Source organism: Neomonachus schauinslandi, chromosome 5 (assembly GCF_002201575.2).
Source record: "Neomonachus schauinslandi chromosome 5, ASM220157v2, whole genome shotgun sequence".
Lineage (NCBI taxonomy): Eukaryota > Metazoa > Chordata > Mammalia > Carnivora > Phocidae > Neomonachus > Neomonachus schauinslandi.
This window is the reverse complement of record NC_058407.1, coordinates 144,262,932-144,281,983: the sequence shown is the minus strand read 5'-3', so window position 1 is coordinate 144,281,983 and position 19,052 is coordinate 144,262,932. Positions and strand designations below refer to the sequence as shown.

General features: G+C 51.9%; 1 protein-coding gene across 1 annotated transcript in view; it reads right to left on the bottom strand.

Moving 5' to 3' along the window:
* Window positions 1–19,052, bottom strand: part of ABAT (4-aminobutyrate aminotransferase) — an 80,977-nt gene that overhangs the window by 4,950 nt on the left and 56,975 nt on the right. Inside the window, exons 4-13 of the mRNA XM_021698065.1 lie at window positions 18,419–18,448; window positions 17,012–17,129; window positions 13,492–13,541; window positions 7,196–7,276; window positions 6,277–6,369; window positions 5,712–5,774; window positions 3,510–3,573; window positions 2,885–3,033; window positions 1,641–1,778; window positions 687–854 (exon numbers count right to left, since the gene is read on the bottom strand). Of these exons, the coding sequence (XP_021553740.1) occupies window positions 687–854; window positions 1,641–1,778; window positions 2,885–3,033; window positions 3,510–3,573; window positions 5,712–5,774; window positions 6,277–6,369; window positions 7,196–7,276; window positions 13,492–13,541; window positions 17,012–17,129; window positions 18,419–18,448 (954 nt within the window). The remainder of the gene's footprint in view (window positions 1–686; window positions 855–1,640; window positions 1,779–2,884; window positions 3,034–3,509; window positions 3,574–5,711; window positions 5,775–6,276; window positions 6,370–7,195; window positions 7,277–13,491; window positions 13,542–17,011; window positions 17,130–18,418; window positions 18,449–19,052) is intronic.

The following is a 19,052-nucleotide window of genomic DNA, read 5'->3' as shown; positions in this document are numbered from 1 at the left end:
GAAGCCTGCTTTATAAAGACAAGAAGGGAGCCACTTTGTCCTTCCCTCCTTTTTCCTTCCTACTGTCTGGAATTGATATGTGATGGCTGGAGCTCCAGCAGTGATTTTGGATCATGAGGCAATCTTGAGGGTGGAAAGCACATACAGGAATGGTGGAAGAAAAGATCCCGGGCCCCTGATAACTGTTGTGTGTGTATGTGTGTGTATGAGAACCGCTCTGTAAATCTCGAAGTACAGTGTAGTGGTTTAGAGCATGGGCTCCTCGTTTGAATCCTGGCTTTGTCACTTAACAGGCTGTGTGACCTTGGACAACTTACTTAAAACCCCTCCGTGCCTGATTTTTCATTGGTAAAATGGGAGAGAAAAATAACACCTACTTGGTTAGATTGTTGTAAGGATTAAAAGGACATGAGAAGTACTTAGAACTGGGCCAGGCACAGAGCCGATGCTCAGTTCACAGCAGCAGCTCTTAACAACATTATCGTATGGGCACACGGAAATCAGGAGTCTGACAGTGGGCTGCAAGGAAGTTGCCCTGAACAGATCTGGGTGATCATAACCACTGGCTCATTACATTGGTAAGAAGTGGGTGTCAGGGGCCCTATGTGACCTGGTGGGGGTCCACTCAACTCTGGGTTTGGAGAAAGGAGTGGTGGTGAGCCAGGAGAGGGCGGGCGGCTACTCACAGCATTGGGCCTGAACTCCTCTTTGTGGAAGAAGCCCCCGGTCATCATCTTCTTGCTGAAGGTCATCACGTCCGCGGGGTCGGCCAAGCCCCAGTGCTCGTGGGCCCAGAACTTGCCGGTGCAGCCCCCTCCTGTCTGGACCTCGTCCACCAAGAAGGCACAGCCATGCTGGCCGAGAAGGGAGAGAAGGAGCAAATCAACACCCACCACTGTCGACCAGCATCCAGCCAGAGATGCACGGCCTTCTGGTCTGTGAATCAGGCCCCTGCTCCTGGGCCTTGCACAGCAGCTCCGTTGGAGCTGGACCTGAATCTGTCCTCAGACTGCTGAGCTGGAACAGGACTGTAACATCGAGTACGCCCTGAACCCATGCACAGCGACGTTGCATTTGGCTTCAGGCCCCGAGCAAGTAAGCGGACTCCCTCTGCGGGCCGGCAGTCCCAGCAGAGAGGCCCAGACCTGCCCCCCAGGCTCCAGCTGTCCTGTCTGCCAGTTCGACTCACCACCCTGACTGCTAGTTACTGAGTATTTGTGTTTAGAGCAGCTCCTGTCTCACTGGTGGGATGTGCCAGTTGCACGTGCACGAGATATTAAAGTAAACACGTGATACTAGCCTAGAGTCTGCTCATTTTGCATCTGTTGAGTGTGGACCACACTGGGCTGAAAGATGAGGTGAGGTCTGTAGAGAGAAAAGGAGGCGGCTGAGGCCTTCCCAGGCGTCCCTGGATTGGGAAAGTCCCTGACTAACATGGCAGGGTGGAGGCTGGTTCTGCAGTGAGATTTGAGGGAGAAACTCCCGACATTGCCCCTGCCTCCAACGCCTCTATCTGTGAGGCCACCGGGCAGCCTCTGACCATCTGGACACGTGCGAGGACCCCAGAGCTGACCCTTTGCTCCGGAAAACCAGCTGGAGAGGGTCCATGGCCCCGACCAGCCCCAGCCCCATGCACTGACCTTCCTGGAGATGTCTCTCAGCTTCCGGAAGAAGTCGTCAGACGCGTGGTTGTCTCCACCCTCAGACTGGATGGGCTCCACGATGATCCCGGCCACCGTCTTCTTCTTTTTCCGATATTTCACAATCAGATCCTCCACCTGCATTCCCGGGGGCAAGTAACAGTGGTTGGCGGAAGCCCTAGTAGGGCAGTGTCCATGGCTGGGCAGGTGGTCCCCCCCACCCCAAAGTGACGCCAGAACACGTGTTCATGTGCACTTCTGGTGAAGACTGTGGCATCCTTTCGGAGCCGCCTGTGGGGGTGGGAATGTGTCCTACTTGGGTCTGGTGCTAGCACCTGCGGCGGAGAAACTAAGGACTCGGGCCACAGAGGGACTGAATGAGACCACCCAGCATAGGGTCTGGCGTATGGGAAGTGGTTGCTGCCGTCACCTCAAGTACATACTATCACTACTGTATCGTTAGTGTGATATTATTACTGGTAGAAGAATCCTTTCTGTGCAGAATCTCAGATGTATATTTGTTTAAAAAAACGGTGATTTCTAGAAAAACTTCATTACATATATAGCTAAATATTTCTATTGGACGGGGCTGTACTGGACTCCATTCTCATCTCTTTTCTTTGCCACTAAGTACCCAGCACCTGGCACCTTGTTCACACGCAGTCCATGTTAATTATTAACTGATCAAAAAGGATGACATGTCTAAGAGGCAAACCAGCCTCATTGGAGCTCAGATTCCAAGCCTGAAGAAGTTTCCAGTGTCTTTTCCCCAGCAAAGACTCCTTCCAGAGTCTAACATGGAAGCCCAGTATGTGGGACAGATCGAAGGAGGGCTGCTGGGTGTGGCAGAGGCGCGGCAACAGGGGGCTGCCCGTCCTCAGTCCCTCCCCTGCCCCCGCTGCAACCCCAGAGCAACCCTAGGACTTGGGAGAAGGCTGAAAAGCGGTGGACGACAGGGTCCTAGGTGTCCACTTTTTCTATGGGCTGCCCCATATTCTCATAAAGTCCCTCTTGTTCTGGAGTCAGCGAAGCTTGCCCCCAAAGAAACTTAAGAGATACAGAAATCAGAACCAGAAATGGGGTGATGGATGCCAGGAGGCAAAATCAAGGTGTCCGTTACTTTTCCTGGTGCAGAACATGTGGGACACGAGGCCTCTCTGTCCCTACGTCCCTCCCAGGGACCACCACGCAGGTCCCAAACTCTAATCCTCTCCCCCCGGGGTAAGGAGACGGAGCAGTGTTACCTCTTCCAGACAGCGGGCTTCTTCCTGCTGGTTCTCTTTCACAAACTCTTCCAGAGGGTATTTTAGCCGTGGGAATGGTGCAATGGGCCAGTCGAAGGAAGGGATGTCGATCTTGTGGATAGCTTTGGAGTGCGTGGTCGCTAAGCATCCTAGGCCAGCAAAACAGAAGGCAGTTGGGCTTGGGGAAGTAGGAGGAACAGTCTTTGAAAAGGAGATCATGGGCTATTTAGGCCACGTCTCCCAATGCCCAGGGAGGCCTGCTGCCTGGAGTTCCTGTGACACCCTGATGCTGAAGCAGAACCTGTGTGCGTGCGCGTCACGTGCACGCACTCTGCTTTCTGGTTCATCGCGGACTAAGAAGATTTCGAAGGCATGGAGCCAGGGTTTGAATGCTGGCTGTGCCACTGGCTGCCCTTGGCATGTTCCTTCCTTGCCGAGCCTCGACTTCCACGTCTGCAAAGTGGGAATAACACCCCCCCCCCCCCCCCCGCAGAGGACGGTGTGGAGTCAGTGAGACACTACGTGTGAAAACGGCCAAGGTGGGACCTAAGGTGACCGTCACTGCGGTTGCTACTGTTACTCGTACTCTAACTGCTACCGGGGGATCACACCGGTCCCTCCTTACCCATGGTCCTCCCGTGGAACGCGCCCATGAAGGAGAGGATGCTGTACTCGGGGCAGCCGGGGGCCTAGGACCAAGAAACAGTGGTGGTCAGTCACAGTCGTAGGGCTGGGGGACTGTACTGCTGACCCCGCGCACCTAGAGGAACACACACGTCTATCAGAAGAACCCGAGTCCCTTCTCAGGACCAAGGGACAGACCGAGTCCTAAGGTCTGCATCCAGCCCACAGACATTCTGTTTTGCCCTTAAAGTAAAAATGAGATTTAATGTAAGTATCTAAACTTCTGGCTTCTCACAAGTTCTGCATCATCTGGGCCCATTTTCCTCCTGTGGCCACAGCAGGTGGCCAAGCCTAAAGGCTGGACGAGAGCTCGCTGCACTAGGGCCCAATACCTGCCTTAGGCCTTGACGTCACCTGTTGGTCTGCTATGGCTTTTGAGTTTGGAACTCCTCCTGCGGCCAGACTGCCCTGGCTTCCACTGCCCTGGTGGGCCAGGTGTCTCCCAGGACACGAGGCTGGACTGGGCATCTCACCAGAAGTGCCCCGGGCCTTTGGAAGGGGTCTGTGGGGCTGGGGCAGGAGTGGCACCCTCTTCCTCTAGAGGCTGCCCCGGGCTCAGGAGGGAGCAGGAACTCCCATGTGGATAGCACAGCGGCCTTGTTTCCTGAGCCCCCACTGGGCCAGACCCGTTTCCAGCTGCTTCACGCAGACGACTGGGGACCCAGAGATGCTGGGAAGCTCAAATTGTGTTTCCTCAGGCTGGTTGATCTCCCCCAGGTCCCTGAGAGCCCCAGGGAAAAGCACTAACGCCCCTCTCATCCCCTCCAAGCAAACTCTGGAATACCCTCCTGTCACTTTCCTTGTTTGCCCCCTGATGCAGCCATGACATGTGAGCAATGGGATCTACAAATGTTGATGGAACAGGATGTCCATGGGGATCAGGTGAGAAGGAGGGAGGGCACGATCCTGTTTTTAAAGATGGCCAGAAGGAAGAAGAGAATGCTTAAGTTTATGTAGGTTTGTATGAACACACAGAAAGGGGTGGATTAGGAAAAAAAAAAAATTTAAGGAAGCATGAAAAGAAATTAAAAGCAATCTTACCACCCAGAGGCAACCCACTGTAAACATATTAGCAGGACTTCTTCCAGTAATCTCCTGTGTATTTATTTACATGGTTGACAGCACAGTGTCCATGCAATTAACATTCCACTGTTTTCACTAAATTACAGCACGTGTGTCTCCAGGCCAAGAGAAACCCTTTGTGACTGTTTTTGCAGAATCTTGTGGATGTATGCAGGGGGTCGTTGAGTTCAGTGGCTCTTGATTTTTTTTTTTTTTAATAGCAGACACTTCTGTCTCAATCACTGAATGGGGGAGGACAGGCCTGCTCTGGTTGAAGCTGGTTGGGGAGCTTGAGATCTACCCACCTGGTTCTTCCTGTGCCCCCACCCCCACCCCTCACCTCCGACACTGGCCTCCTCGGTGTCTCTGTGGATGAAGCCCTACACTTCATTCCCCTGTCCCCGTTACTGGATATATAGCTGGTTCCCAATTTTTCCTGGTTATCAAGACTATAAGCACCAATGGGCTGAACACCCTTGTACATGCCTTTGTGCTGACATTTTGGATGATTCTGGAGAGTATATTAAAGGCTCCTCAGACAGTCAAATTCAGGCAGCTGTCCTGGGAAACTGATGAGTGCTAGTCAGGAAGGGCTCCACTCAGCCTTGATGCCAGGGGAATGGACCAGGGAGTAGGAATGCTTGGGAACCCCTCGGTAGGGACACGATGTCTGTATCCCTCCCAAATATCCATGTGGAAGCCCTCACTCCCAATGTGATGGTGTTTGGAGGAAGGGCCTCTGGGAGGTGATCAGGGTTGGATGAGATCATAGGGTGGGGCCCTGGTGATGGGGTTGGTGCCCTTAGAGGAAGAGACCCCAGAGTGCCTGCTCTCTCCTGGACATGTGAGGACATGGTGAGAAGGCACCATCCACAGGCCATGCAGAGAGCCTGGCCCAGGGAACGGAACTGACTTTGCCCTTGGACTCCAGCCTCCCCAGCTGTGGGAAAATACATCTGTTGTGTAAGCCGCCCAGTCTGTGTGTGGAATTCTGTTACGGGTGCCGAGCTGCATGAGACACCTCCTCCCTGATAGGGCCAGGGTCTGTGAGGGGCCGGGGCAGAGGGCCCGCTGCGCTTACCTGGTTGATCATGCACGTCTCTAGCTCCTCTTTGGAGAAACCCGTTTGACCCCTTTCCTTGTTCTGACAAAACAGAACAGACAAAATCTCAGAGACTCTCCAGGGAAGGAGGGGCTTCCACGTTGCACTCAGACCCATGTTCAGTTCGGGTCCCTAGTGAGTGCTTTCTCCCGGCTATTCACATACACCAACCGGTCCGAGTATGTACTAATGCATGAGATTGTTCATTGTGCTTGCAACAACTTAAGGAGAGGAATACACAGGTGCATTATTGTTCTGTCATCAACAACAAGAGCTGCTGAGATAGTGTATATGATGCCAAGGAAAACCAGTGTAATGAAATTGGGTTACTCGGGTCTTCCCACCCCCGCTGTGGGAGGCTTGGGAAGCCCTGTCCAGGTAGTGGCCCTCTCTGGATTTTAACCGTGGTGACTGATGTTCAGTACTCTGGCCAGGGGGGATGTGCAGCTGGACAGGGGGCGAGTGTGTGGCTGGGGGCTGGGGAGGCTGTGTGTGTGTGTGTGCTCATGTGCGCACAAGCACGTGCTCATGCCCCAAACCTCACCCGGTACCACATGAAGATTGTCTTAAAGGCATTTTCATTCGAGCAGGAGCCGCAGGACATGGTGATGAGCTGGGACATCCCTTTGGGAGCCACCTGCAGGGAGAGAAACAGCTGTGGCCTCGGCTCCATCTTGACTTCCACATGGCCCTAGATGGGGCTGAGCCTCCACAGGGGCCCACCCTGGGCACTGGGGGCTGTGGGGCCCAGGAAGGTCCCGAGAGAGGGATCCAGGAAGGTCCTGAGAGCAGAAGGACTGGGAGGGATCCAGGAAGGTCCCGAGGGAGGAATCCAGGAAGGTCCAGGGAGCAGAAGGACTGGGAGGGATCCAGGAAGGTCCAGGGAGAAGGACTGGGAGAACGGACAGGCTGGAGGGCAGGGAGGGATCCAGGAAGGTCCAGGGAGCAAAAGGACTGGGAGAACGGACTTGGGCTCTTCCAGGGTGTGGTGGAGAAGCCCAGGAAGGCCCCGAGGCTGGAGGGCAGGGAAGAAAAAACCACAAAGAAAAGCCCAGACTGTCCTGCTCGGGGCACCCGCCATCCCCTGAGATGCCCACATTTTATAGGTGGGAAGCTGAGGTTCAGAATGACTTTAATTGTAACCACTAAAACCAAAATGTCAGAGAGGGGTGAATAACACACAAAGCTCTGATCATGCAACAAATATTAGTTTCCCCTGGTTCCTTTTCATGTACACAAGTAATCCCTTCTTTTCTTCAAAAGGAAAATTAAAAATGCTCTCTCTTCATGAAAGAAACAGCACAAGAGCAAGACTGAAGTAGACATACCCCATCCTCAAACGTGTGGCTCTTAGTCCTTTCCTCCCCCTGCTGGCACCCCCTCCAAGAGATGGAACTGCCTCCCAGCGGGGCTGGAGGGTAGAGGTGGGTCCCAGCAGGGATGGGCTGTTCCTGAGAACTCACCGAGAGCAAGGACTCCCTGAGCTTCTCCACGAAGTTCTCCGGAGGAAGGATTCCGAGGGCAGGTCTGTTGATGAACATGCTCTGCAAAAAGGCAGGAGACCGACAGTGACTTCTCAGCCCTGACCCTGCTCCCCGCCGACCAAAGACCAACCGAGAGCATTTCACAGCAAGTGTGTTCAGATAGGCTGACTTCCCCGCACTTTCAGAGAAATCCACTAGGACTGCTCTAGGTGTAAAAAAGTACCGTCGTATTTCCTGGTTGTGATATTGCACTGCAGTTCTAGAAGATGGTACCGTTGGGGGAAGCCAGGAGAAGGTACACTGTGTACTATTTTTTACTAACTTCCTGCAATTTTATAATTATATTTTTATAATTAAACTATAATTATGATTTTTAAAACCCACCCATCATAGTGGCTAAAAAACAGGGTGGACACTAGCAAGTACTGGGCGAGGGTGCAGAGCCACTAGGACCCTCGTTCACGGCTGGTGAGAACGAAGACTGGTACAGTCACTTTGGGAAGTGGCGTGGCCATTCTCACAATGTTGAACACACATACACCCTGTCAATGGGCAATTCTTCTAGATATTTACCTAAGGGAAATGAAAGCACACGTCCACACAAGGACGTGAGTGTATGTGAATGTGTTCGGTGGCTTTTATTTTTATTTGCCAAAACCTGGCAACGACTCACACGTCCCTCCACCGGGGGAAGGGTAAGTGAAGTGATACCTGCATGCCACGGAAAATCACTCAGCAATAGAAGGAACCATCTACCAACACACGCGCTAACATGAAGGGACACGGAAGAATCTCAAAGTCATGGTGCTGAGCGAAAGAACCCAGAATCAGAGAGGTACACACTGCATGGTCCCCTTCATAGGACATTCTGGAAAAGGCAAAACTAGAGGGACACACAGCAGTGCACGGTTGCCAGGGGCTGGGGTGGGACGGACTACACATGGGCGGGGGGAATGTCTGGGTGCTGAATTGTGCTGTGTCTGGATTTTTAAATTCTCTTAAAACAACCTCTGGCCTAAGGAACAGTCCCACACTCAGGGAGCTGCCTTCTTGAAGAAAACCAGCCCCTCCCTGCCTGATGGCTTCAAAACACAGGCGTGCTCCTAGCTGCTGAAGTGACAGGATTGGAGGCACACGCCCGGCCAAGGGTCCCAAATCTCCCCAAAGGCTGGTCTGCAGAGACTTGCTTTAGAGTGAGGATAAAGGAGAACATCTAATTCTGGAAAGACGCCGACCACGGGAGGAATCTCGTCCACGCAGGGTGAGGCTGTGTGCTCAGATGGAATAAGACTAGAGCCCTCTTCCCCTGGAGGTCCAGAGTGCCCCAGGCCCGGGTCAGGAAGGGCCCAGGGAGGGTCTACACAATGGGTAAACAACGAGGTTGCCAGGAGGTGGATTTGGGTTTTAAAAAGCGATTGGGCCAAGTGTAATGTGGCATCCCGGACTAGATCCTGGAAGCAAAAAACAGACATTGGGGAAAGCGGGGGAATCTGAACGAGGTCTGTACTCCATAACGTGCCCGTGTTTAATTCCTTAGTTTTGACGCGGCGCTGTGGGGAGGGAGGTGTTGGCAGTGGGCGAACTTGGTGAAAGGCAGGTGGGAACTGTCTCCACCTCGTCGGTACATCTGATGCTAGTCTGCAGTTGCATCACCTAGTTAAAAGCAGGGGGAATGACCGGGCCTGGGGACTGCTCTGGTTCCTCTCTCATCAGTGCCATAATCTCAGCGCAAATCCAAATTGCGCCATCGCTGCAGAGGGAGCCTCCTGGTGGCTTTGGAATTCGGCTTGGATTGCTAGATTCATACTCTGTTATTTTTTCTGCTTTGTGACCACCTGGGTGAGTCTAGGGTAAGTAGCTGGGGACATTAACCCTCCTTACTGTAGTGCTGGGAAAACTGAGGACCAGAGAGGTCAAGCAACCTGCCGCAAGTCACACAGACCGGGAGGGGCAGAAGCACGACTCCAATCAGGCTTGCCGACTTCAGATTCCATCCTTTGCCAGACACTGCAGGCAGCCTCCACTCAAAAATGTTAATGCAGGCTACGAGTTTGCATGGTGCAACCCAGAGACGTTGGCTGGCTTGTAGGGGCATTTCCTTTTAGCTCTGAGCTGTTGGTGGGGCTCCTAAGAAATCAAGCACATTGTGAGATCAGGGTTGGGGGAGCGCCATCGCTGGTTGGGGGGAGCAGCTCACGGAGGGGACGGCCATGCTGGCTGGCAGGTTGACTGCCTATCTGGGACCAGGGAGGATGTGGGGGTGGTGTTCTTGTTCAACAAAGCATGACATTAAGAACAGAAGATTATCTGGGACATTGGGTAGCAGAATCAAATGAGGACAGGTTTCTAGAACCCTTGCTGTCAGACTCAGCAGTCGTAAAATGCAGTGTGAAAAGAATGGGCTTGGGTTTAAGTGGCTGTGCAACCTGGGGCACAGGCTAAACCTCTCTGGTCTTCAGAGTCCTTATCCACCCAAATGGGGACTCCTCCCTTGGTGCCTGTAAGGGGCTGGTGAGAGGGCCGAGCATGCGATGGGGCAGCAGCTCAGTCGAGCCGAGCAGTCACGCAGGGGGACAGGCCTGGGGGTCACAGTGGAGGCACGTGTCTGAGCTGAGCAACTCAGCACTCCCAGGTGTCGCGGACGCCAGATGACTCTGCACTGACCAAGCTACAAATGGTGGGCGGTGTCATGAGCAGCCCTGGTGACATAAGAAACTGGAACTGGAACTGGAACCCAGAAAGTGGATCCAGGGGCCACGGCTTCGTTTTCTGCAGCCACATGAAGTAATGACGTTGGAGTTTAAGGGTGATGTGGTTGGGGTACAAAAGGGTTGACTGGCCCCTTCGTAGGACTTCAACAACCTGGCAGGAACCGGCCCTTGATGGAAGACCTGGCATGTCAGCCAGTGGTCCCCCAGCTGGTGGCCCAGGTGCCCCTGCCCTACTGAGCTGATGGCAGCTACCACTTCTCTAAGACTGCTGGGGGCTCCTTTCACTTGGCCGACCCCAGACTTCTGCAGGACAACAGCGTCAGCACAGACTGAGGTCCAGACTGACACAGACCGGGACTTCACCAGCACCCAGAACAGTGCCCAGCATGCAGCAGGGATTCAATCAATAATTGATGATTGAACAAAAGTCAAGAAATAAGGCTAAAGAAGCAGGAGCCAGACCACCAAAGGCTTTGCATCTTAAGTGGGGGCACTGGGGGGCATCCCAGAGGCAGGGGGTACGGGAAAGAGTTCCACGCAAGGCGCAGCTCGGAGGAGGTGAGCATGGGCCTGCTGGGGTGGGGGCTGGTGGAGAGGAGCTGCTGGGGACGTGAAGGCCAGGGCTGGTCCCGACAGGGTGAGGGGTGAGAGGCAAGAAGTGGGCAGGAGGAAGGGAGGATGAAGCCGACTCTCCCGGGTTCCTGGCAGAGACAGGTGGGGGCAGGGCATCCCCCGAAATCACGTGTTTTGGGGGATGATTCTGCCTCCGGAGGCAGCTGACACCGCAAATGTGTGTGACATGTTTGTTGACACATTTTTTTCAGCACCAACTGCTGAGGCATCTGGGATCTGCACAACGTTTCGAAACAAAGCCAGGCTTTGAATGTAAACATCCCCGTGGAGCCTCCCAAACGGGCTCACCAGGCACCTTCAGGGGGCCACCCATTTCCACTCCAGCAGCCCCTGAACTTGGCAACAAGCAGGGGCAGACGTGTCCCGAAGCCCCTCCCTGCGGGGCACAGCCATCTCTGAGGGGGCACATGTGGTTCCTTCCTGTTACCTTCAACTCTGCGGGTAAAAAGGGATGGGACTTCAAGCCAGGGAGTCGGTTCCCAATGCACCTCCCCCTCGCCCCCCCTGCCTTGGCCTGGCTTAGATCTCTCTTGAGGAGTCACACTCGCTGTGTCACTTAGTAGAATGAAAGCCCCGCAGCGACACTGGGTGTGGGTGAGGACGTGGAGCAACTGGAACTCCCACGCTGCTATTGGAAGGGGGGGCTGGCAGGAGCTGCGGCCGCCTGCGTGTGTGCATGGCCACACCAGTGGCGGCCAGCGGCAAGGCACGCACGGGGTCCCCAAAGCACACGTGCTCCAACATTCCCCAGCGGTCTTCGAGGGGGATGACCCAACGGTCCAGCAGCAGTAGGATGGGTCCCTTCATTGCAGTGAACACACACGGGGGAAGGCTAGAAAGCCCTGGGCGCTGATGGCCGACGGCTACACACGAGGATGAATCCCTCAGACGGACTTCGAGGGAAACAAGCCAGGCACAATAAAGACGCACCGCACGACTCTGTGCACGTGGTTGGACAGAATGGAAGAAACGCACCTGTGCTTTAGACCTAAGGGGACGGCATCCGGGCGGGGGCGTGCTGTGGGGACCAGGTGCAACTCACGCATTCTCATCAGGGGTGAGAAACCTCTTCCCCCAGGGATGGGGAAAGCACGGTCTACATGGTACACGTATAGCATATGGCAGAGGAGTATTATGGGCGCTACCTCGGCCTCCAAGCAGATGCCACACCCTCTTGCCATCCCATACCGGGAAGGCACGACATGCTAAAAGGGACTTTGCAGAAGAGATTAAGGTTCTGGATCCGCTCAGATAGGGAGATTATTCTGGATTTTCCAGGTGGGCTGAGTGCAACCACGTGAGCCCTCTATGAAGAGCAGAAATAGTGGCGCCTGGGTGGCTCAGTCGTTAAGCGTCTGCCTTCGGCTCAGGTCATGATCCTAGGGTCCTGGGATCAAGCCCCACATCGGGCTCCCTGCTCCATGGGAAGCCTGCTTCTCCCTCTCCCACTCCCCCTGCTTGTGTTCCCTCTCTCGCTGTGTCTCTCTCTGTCAAATAAATAAATAAAATCTTAAAAAAAAAAAGAAAGAGCAGAAACAGAAGGCAGGCAGAGAGAGGACTGGCCTGGCCACGGCTGGCTTGAGGACAGAGGGACCATAGGGAAACCACGAGAATAAGGTACCACGACCTGAATGAGTGCACAAGCAGATTCTGCCCCACAGCCTCCAGCTCAGAGCTGTGAGACCCTACGCAGAGGGCTCAGCTGAGCCCACCAGACTCCTGGCCCACGAAATCTGTGCCACAATACATGGGTGTTGTTGTAAGCTTCAAAACTGGTGGTAATTGGCCATGGCGTCAATAGGAAACGTGGTGGCATTAACAATGCACCACGACGGGAACAATTAGGAAAATAAACATCTAAAAAGGCTCCTTAAGGAAGTAATAATGAAAGCAGAGCTGAGAAACACCGGGTTATATGGGACGGTTCACTGAGCAATGCGCTTGGGGGGGATGCGCGTCTCTGTGTGTGTTACGTTCAGTGTGACCGATCAACGGCTTCCTGACCCTCTCCCTCTGGGTGCTCATCTGGGGGCACCTCTACCCGCCCAGGGCCCATGCGGCAATGTCCGCAGGCAGGTTCGGTTCTCACAACTTAAGACGGGGATGCTCCTGGCATTGAGTCTGGGAGGCCGGCAGTGCCTCTGAACGTCCTATGGTGCCCAGGACGGCTCCCCGGCAGAGAACCACCTCTCCAACCATCACTGGTGCTGAGACTGACATCCGCCTGCATGGTCCCTAAGTCTGCACACTGTCAGGTCCCTGGCTCGGCTCTGGCACCTGTCCTCTTTTGCTCCTCATCCTCGCAGCTGCTCTCCCTCCCACTCCCTTCTCCCTGCAGGGGTCCTGGAGGCACTTGCTTCTCCTTCAGTCACTTCCCTGGAAGACTTCCCTGACCCTCGGCCCACTCAATCCCCGACAAGCCCAGGCCCCATGGGTTTTATTCCCAGCATCTCCTCCAGCTGTGTGACCTTGGACAAATACTTAACCTCTCTGTGCCTTAGTGTCCTCATCGTAGGATGGGGATGACAATGGGCCCTGCCTCACAGACTTGTCAACACTGTAGCTGTGAAGTGCTGAACGCAAAGACTATACTTTCAGGGATCATTTCTATAGTTCGTGAAGTGCTGAACGCAGTGTTTGGCACACATTTCACTCTCGATAAATGTTGACCACTATTGCCACCATCATTGTTTCAGGCCGACACAGTACTGTTTGCCTCATTCTGTAGCACGTGATATGGACGCAATCCGATGCTTTTGTGGGAGCGTGGCTCTGTGGTTTTGCTCACCAAGGCATTCCAAGTTCCTAGCGAATAGTATGTGCTCCATAAATATTTGTGGAATGAATGAATGAATAAATGAATGGGCTATTTCCAAAGGCTACCCAATGATCCTCTGGATCGCCATGAACACCGCATAAGTGGGGACTCACCGCATTTTGAGGCTGTTGGATCAGCTTCAGGAGAGCAGGGTGGCTGTAGCCTGGGAAGAGAGGGCACGGTTAGAGTCCTGGTTAGAGGCCCGCATGGCGCCCAGGGTCCCTTTGCCCCTCCCCCACGGGTGCACCCCACCTTCCCTTCCAACCCTGCCACTCCCTTCATAAGGGGCCTTGTTATCCCTTGCAGACAAGATCCATTCCTGGGGCCCTCTAAGACCTCTGGACTCAGGATCACTTGGGCTGCTGTCAGAGATCTTCCCAAATTCTCTAGCTGATCCTGAGGCCCAGGTATGAGCCCTACTGGGCTAGACACACAGACGAGGCAGTGAATGCAAGGTTAAGGCCCACTTCAGGACCAGGGCTGCAAGTGGTCCCCCAAGCCAGTGTGACAAACTGCAGACGTGGCCCTCACCTTCGTCCCCAGGGCCACTGCTTGGGTCAAATCGTAATAGACATCTGCTCAGGAACTGAGCGAGTGAATGGTGCAGCCTGCAACCCATGACCTGCCCTCCCCCACTTTGTACATTTGCTGCTATCCAGAGTCCCACTGCATCGACTGTCCAGACTGAGTCTGAGGTTGCACGACAGGGCTTGGGACACCCTTTGACTCTGCAACTGGTCTTCTACGAATTCGCCCTACACACCCGTAAAATGAGCAATGTGCTCCAGTATCTCCAGGCTTGAAGGCAACCCGACACCCACCAGGGGCCGTACTGAACAGAAAGCCCTCTGCGCACAGTGCATGCTCAGTCAGGGGAGTCCTTTATTGTAGAGGAGGGAGGACGCTGCACAGCACCGGAACCAGGGGTCCCGGGCTCAAGGCCTGAACTTCCGGTTTCTGTTCATCGGTCCCAATCTTGGCAATGACTCCCAAGGGAAGGCCAAGTCTGTGGGGGGCATGGTGGTCAGGAGACCGGATCAGAAGCCCCTCCGAGGCAGTGGCCAAGTATCGCGCTCAGTAGATAGTAGCTGAATGAGTGAATGACGTGGAGATCCAGGGACATGGGCAGGAGCCCAGAACTGTCACACCAGAGAGACCAGCCAGTGGATCTTGGAACAGGAAACAGATCTTGGAGGGAAACTCCTGGTCTCCAACTATCAGAATTTTTACTATGCATACCTTGTACCTATTTTCTTTAAGCCAATTCATTTTTTGTTTAAGTAAACTTACTTTGGTTTTTTTCCTTTATTTTTTAAAATTTATTTAAGTAATCTCTACACCCAATGTAGGGCTTAAACCTACAACCCTGACATCGAGAGTCACATGCTCCACCTGCTGAGCCAGCCAGGCGCCCTTAAATGAACTTACTCGGAAAGGGGACTTGCATCACTGAGGTGAGAGGTCTGCCCAAGGCTCTGGGTCTGAGGCCCGTTCTGCTCCACCAGAGGAGGCTAGCAAGTTCAGAGGGGTGGTGAGGCCCTGGTGCTACCCTAGGGAGAGTTTCTCCTCTGCAGCATCTAAGAGTGAACAGACTTGAAGAGCCTTGTGGTTTCACTGCCTGCTTCGAGGAGGGTGGGCTGGTGTGTGTGTTGGGGGTGATCTGGGGGTCCAAGGGTTCAGAGCTGTGAGCATCCTCCCTGCCCTCCCGCCCTACTCGAGGGCGTGTTGGGCCCAAGGCTGCAGGGTGCTCATTACTCAAGGAAGGAGCACTCTGTGGTTTTTTCCAATTGTATTTAGCCAGAGGTCTTTCAGCTCTGGTTCTTTATTAGGCTGCCTGGGTGTTGATGACTTCTCTGCCTCAGTAGATAAGCCAGTTCCAGGAAAATCTTATTAAACCACAGATAACAGCTTGTCTTACTGACTTCAGAGGAAGAGATGAGAGCAAAGCTGGTCCTTCTGATCAAGGAAATCCACGCCTGGGCTTCTAACGCTATGGGACCCTGCCCTGCAGGCCAGGGCAGGGTGTAGCAGCTGTCTGTGAGGCTGCTATCACAGCAGTAAGTTAGGAGGCAGAGGGCCTTTGGTTCAACTCCTTGGGCTCCCTGCACACACTGGACAAACCCTGTGACCTCTTGAAACCTGGTCCCCGTGGGTAAGCTAGAGATGATGTTAAAAGACCTACAGTTACAGGACTGTTGTGGGGGTCTAATGGGATAGTGTGTAAGGTGCTTAGCAATATGCCAGGCCTATGGCAAATTCTCAGTAGTTACCTGTTAGAAAAAAATCATCTCAAAGACTACAGATAGGGGAGGAAAGGCAGCCAGAGGAGAACTTTCAGAACTCCCTGTGCTTTCTCAACTTCTGCTGGCCTGATCTCTCACGCCCCCATACATTTGTTGGCTGGTTGGGGATGAGAACTGAGGGAGGCCTGCAGGGGCTGGGGTCAGAAGGATGGTAGAGTTAGCTGGGAAGAGAAGGGCCTGCAGCCCATGGCTGTTACATGGTAGAGCTAGGATTTGACCCTGAGAACTCCAGGACCGGCCCTTTCACTCCAACTGAGAATGCGGACGGGGTTGTGTAAATCAAAGAACCCAAAATGCCTTCAGAGGCCAAAGTGTGTCTGAATGATGGGCTTCCAAAAAAGAATCAGTCACCTTACTGTCTAATCGCATCTCAGTGGGAAATAAATAGGGACTGGCATCATGCATGAAGGGACAGGCTTCACTAGATGAGACGCTCAGCCCCCATAGACCATTGAGTGCAGCAGCGACCTGCGTGTCTGTGTCAGCCCTATCCATCCCATCATCTGCCGTGCCCTCCTCCAGCAGCAAGCCAGGCTCTGTATGGGCCAGAGGTAAGCCTGGTGAGGCACATGCTGCTGGTGCCCCCACTGCTCACCTTGGCTGGGCTGGCCACCCCTCTCCCAGCTGCCTGTGTGGAGGCCAGTAACAGCTCCAGCTGCCTCTTTTTCTGGAAAACTGCCCTTGGTGAATGGAAGCCCCTTTGCCCAAGAGATGAGCCGTGTCCTTCCTGCAGGCACCTAACAGGCAATGACTAACTGCCACTGGGGTACAAAAAGGCCAGCCTCTTTGACGCTGCCTGGGACCAACTCTGGGGTGCAAGTCATGCTCCAGAGCCCCCTGTGGGATCAGGCCATGGCTAGTCTCTGGCTGAGACCTCATCCTTTTTAGCCCTTCCCTCTCTCCCCTGTCTCCTGAGAGCATGCCCTTAATAAGCAACTTGCACAGAACCCCTGCCTCAGGCTCTTCTATGACACCTAACCTAAGACAGCTGACATTAAAGGCTAGGGTTCCACAGACCTGGGCTCATGTCCCAGCCATGCTTCCTCTGCAAGCCATGTCACCTCTCTGAGCTTTGCTTATCTATCTACAAAATGGGGGCATTAATACATACTCACCCTGTGGGGTTTCGAGGAAGAGTCAATGAGAGAAGAGAAGGCACATAAAGTCCCTATAATAGACCCTCTACCAATTACTTGCTCCTTTTCTCTGCCCTTGAAGGAAGTGTCTGGAAGCACACAGGGATGTGTGTACTGGAAGGAGCATCTAAAGTCTGGACTGCCACAACTAACAGAGAGGAGGTACATACGAGGGTGGGTATCCCAGCTCTTACCTATGGGAACAGAGGAAATCTGGGAGTATAGGTCCAACATCCGGTTGCCATCCACATCGACCAGGTAATTGCCTCGGCTCTCTTCATAATTGCAGAAAAAGTGCACAGCCTCTGCATTCTTGGAGAAAACAGAGACTGATTCAGTGTTGCCACAATCCCCTAGATTCTTCGTCTTTTGGGATGAAGCTTGAACTGGTGAAGTAAACCATATCCTGCCCATTCTATGGTCACACAGAGGGTATCTGTGGGTGCTTACATGAATGGTTTGCTTTATAATATTTTACTAAGCTGTAAATTTGTATTTTATGAATTTTTCTGTATTTTATATATCACAACAACAAAAGGTTCAGAAATAAATCTGAAGAAGATTCTGATGTTAAGATGATGGTAAACCTTAGAGCAACCATGAAGAAAACTAAAAAATATATAGTAATTATGAAAGAAATTAAAGTAGCACACTAGAAGATATCCACTTAATGCAAAAAAAAGTAAAAGAGGAACAAAAATATATGAGACATACAGAGAACAAAGAGTAAAATGGAAGATATAAATATAACAATGAGAACATTAACTGTGTGTGCATTAAACAACCCAATCAAAAATCAGAAACTGTCAGATTGGATAAAAAGATGCAACTATATGCTGTCTACATGAGACATACTTTCAGTTCAAGAATACAAATAGGTTGAAAGTAAAAGGATGGAAAAAGATACATGATTCTTAGAGCAATCCTAGGAAAGCTGAAATGGTTTATATTAATCAGACAAAATCAATGTTAAACAAAAGTGTTTCTAGAGGTGAAGTCCACTAAAAAGATATAACAATTATAAACAGGTAAGCACCTGATAACAGAGCCCCAAAATACATGAAGCAAAAATGGGCAAAAGTGAAGAAAATATAGTTATAAGAGAAGAGCTGGCAGCTTTAATAGCTGGCTTTCAATAGTGGATAAAACAAACAGGCAGAAGATTAACAAGGAAGTAAGACTTGAACAACACTCTAAACTAACAGGTCCCACAAACACTTATGGAACACTCCACCCAAAAGTCGTAGAGCACACATTCTCCTCAAGTGTACATGGAACATTTTCCAGGATAGACAATATAAAAGCCTCAGTAAATTTAAAGGGATTGAAATCACACAAAATATGTTTCCCAACCACAACAGAATGAAACTGGAAATCAGTAACAGAAAGAAATTTGGGAAGTTCACCAAAATGTAGAAACTAACACATAAATAACAAATAAGTCAAAAAAGAAATCATAAGGGAAATTAGGGGGGAAAAAAGGTTTAGAACAAAGTCAGTTGCATTTTTTTTAAAGAGCTGGCACAGCCTAAATGTTTGTGTCCCTCAGTTAAGTCATGACAGAGAAGTAGTGGAGGGGATGCTAGCTCATCCTCACTTACCTGAATTATATTCAGCTGTTTCATTAACTCCTGCAGGCAAGAAGAGCAAAAGCATTATAGCAAGGACATACTCTTGCCAAAGAAACTTCAAGTCTTTCAAGTCTTGGGGCTTCCCCCAACCCTTATGCCAATAACTTCATAGTTAATTAGTCAGCAATATTATAATTGTTTAAAAATTGCTTAATATAAATAGTTGGCAGGAAACTATTCCTGCCAGTTACATTACCAGTGTAACAGAGATTTAGAAACTTCAAAGGATAACAATAAAATAAAATATTTAAGCTAAAGGTATTTATTTAGTGCTCATAAAAGCATAGGTCTCCCCCTCCCCCTTTTTTTAAGTAGGCTCCACACCCAGTGACCTTGAGATCAAGACCTGAGCTGAGCTCAAGAGTCGAACGCTTAATGGACTGAGCCACCCAGGCACCCTGGTTCCCTTTTCATTTGGGGAAAAAAGGCTTTAACACCGTTAGAAAAGATAAAATCAACTGAAAATGCAAACTTGCTCATCAAAGAACCATTTATAATTATAATCTGAACACACCAAAAACCACATGTACAAGTCTGTATAGAAACTGGGAATTAGGGGGCGCCTGGGTGGCTCAGTTGGTTAAGCGACTGCCTTCGGCTCAGG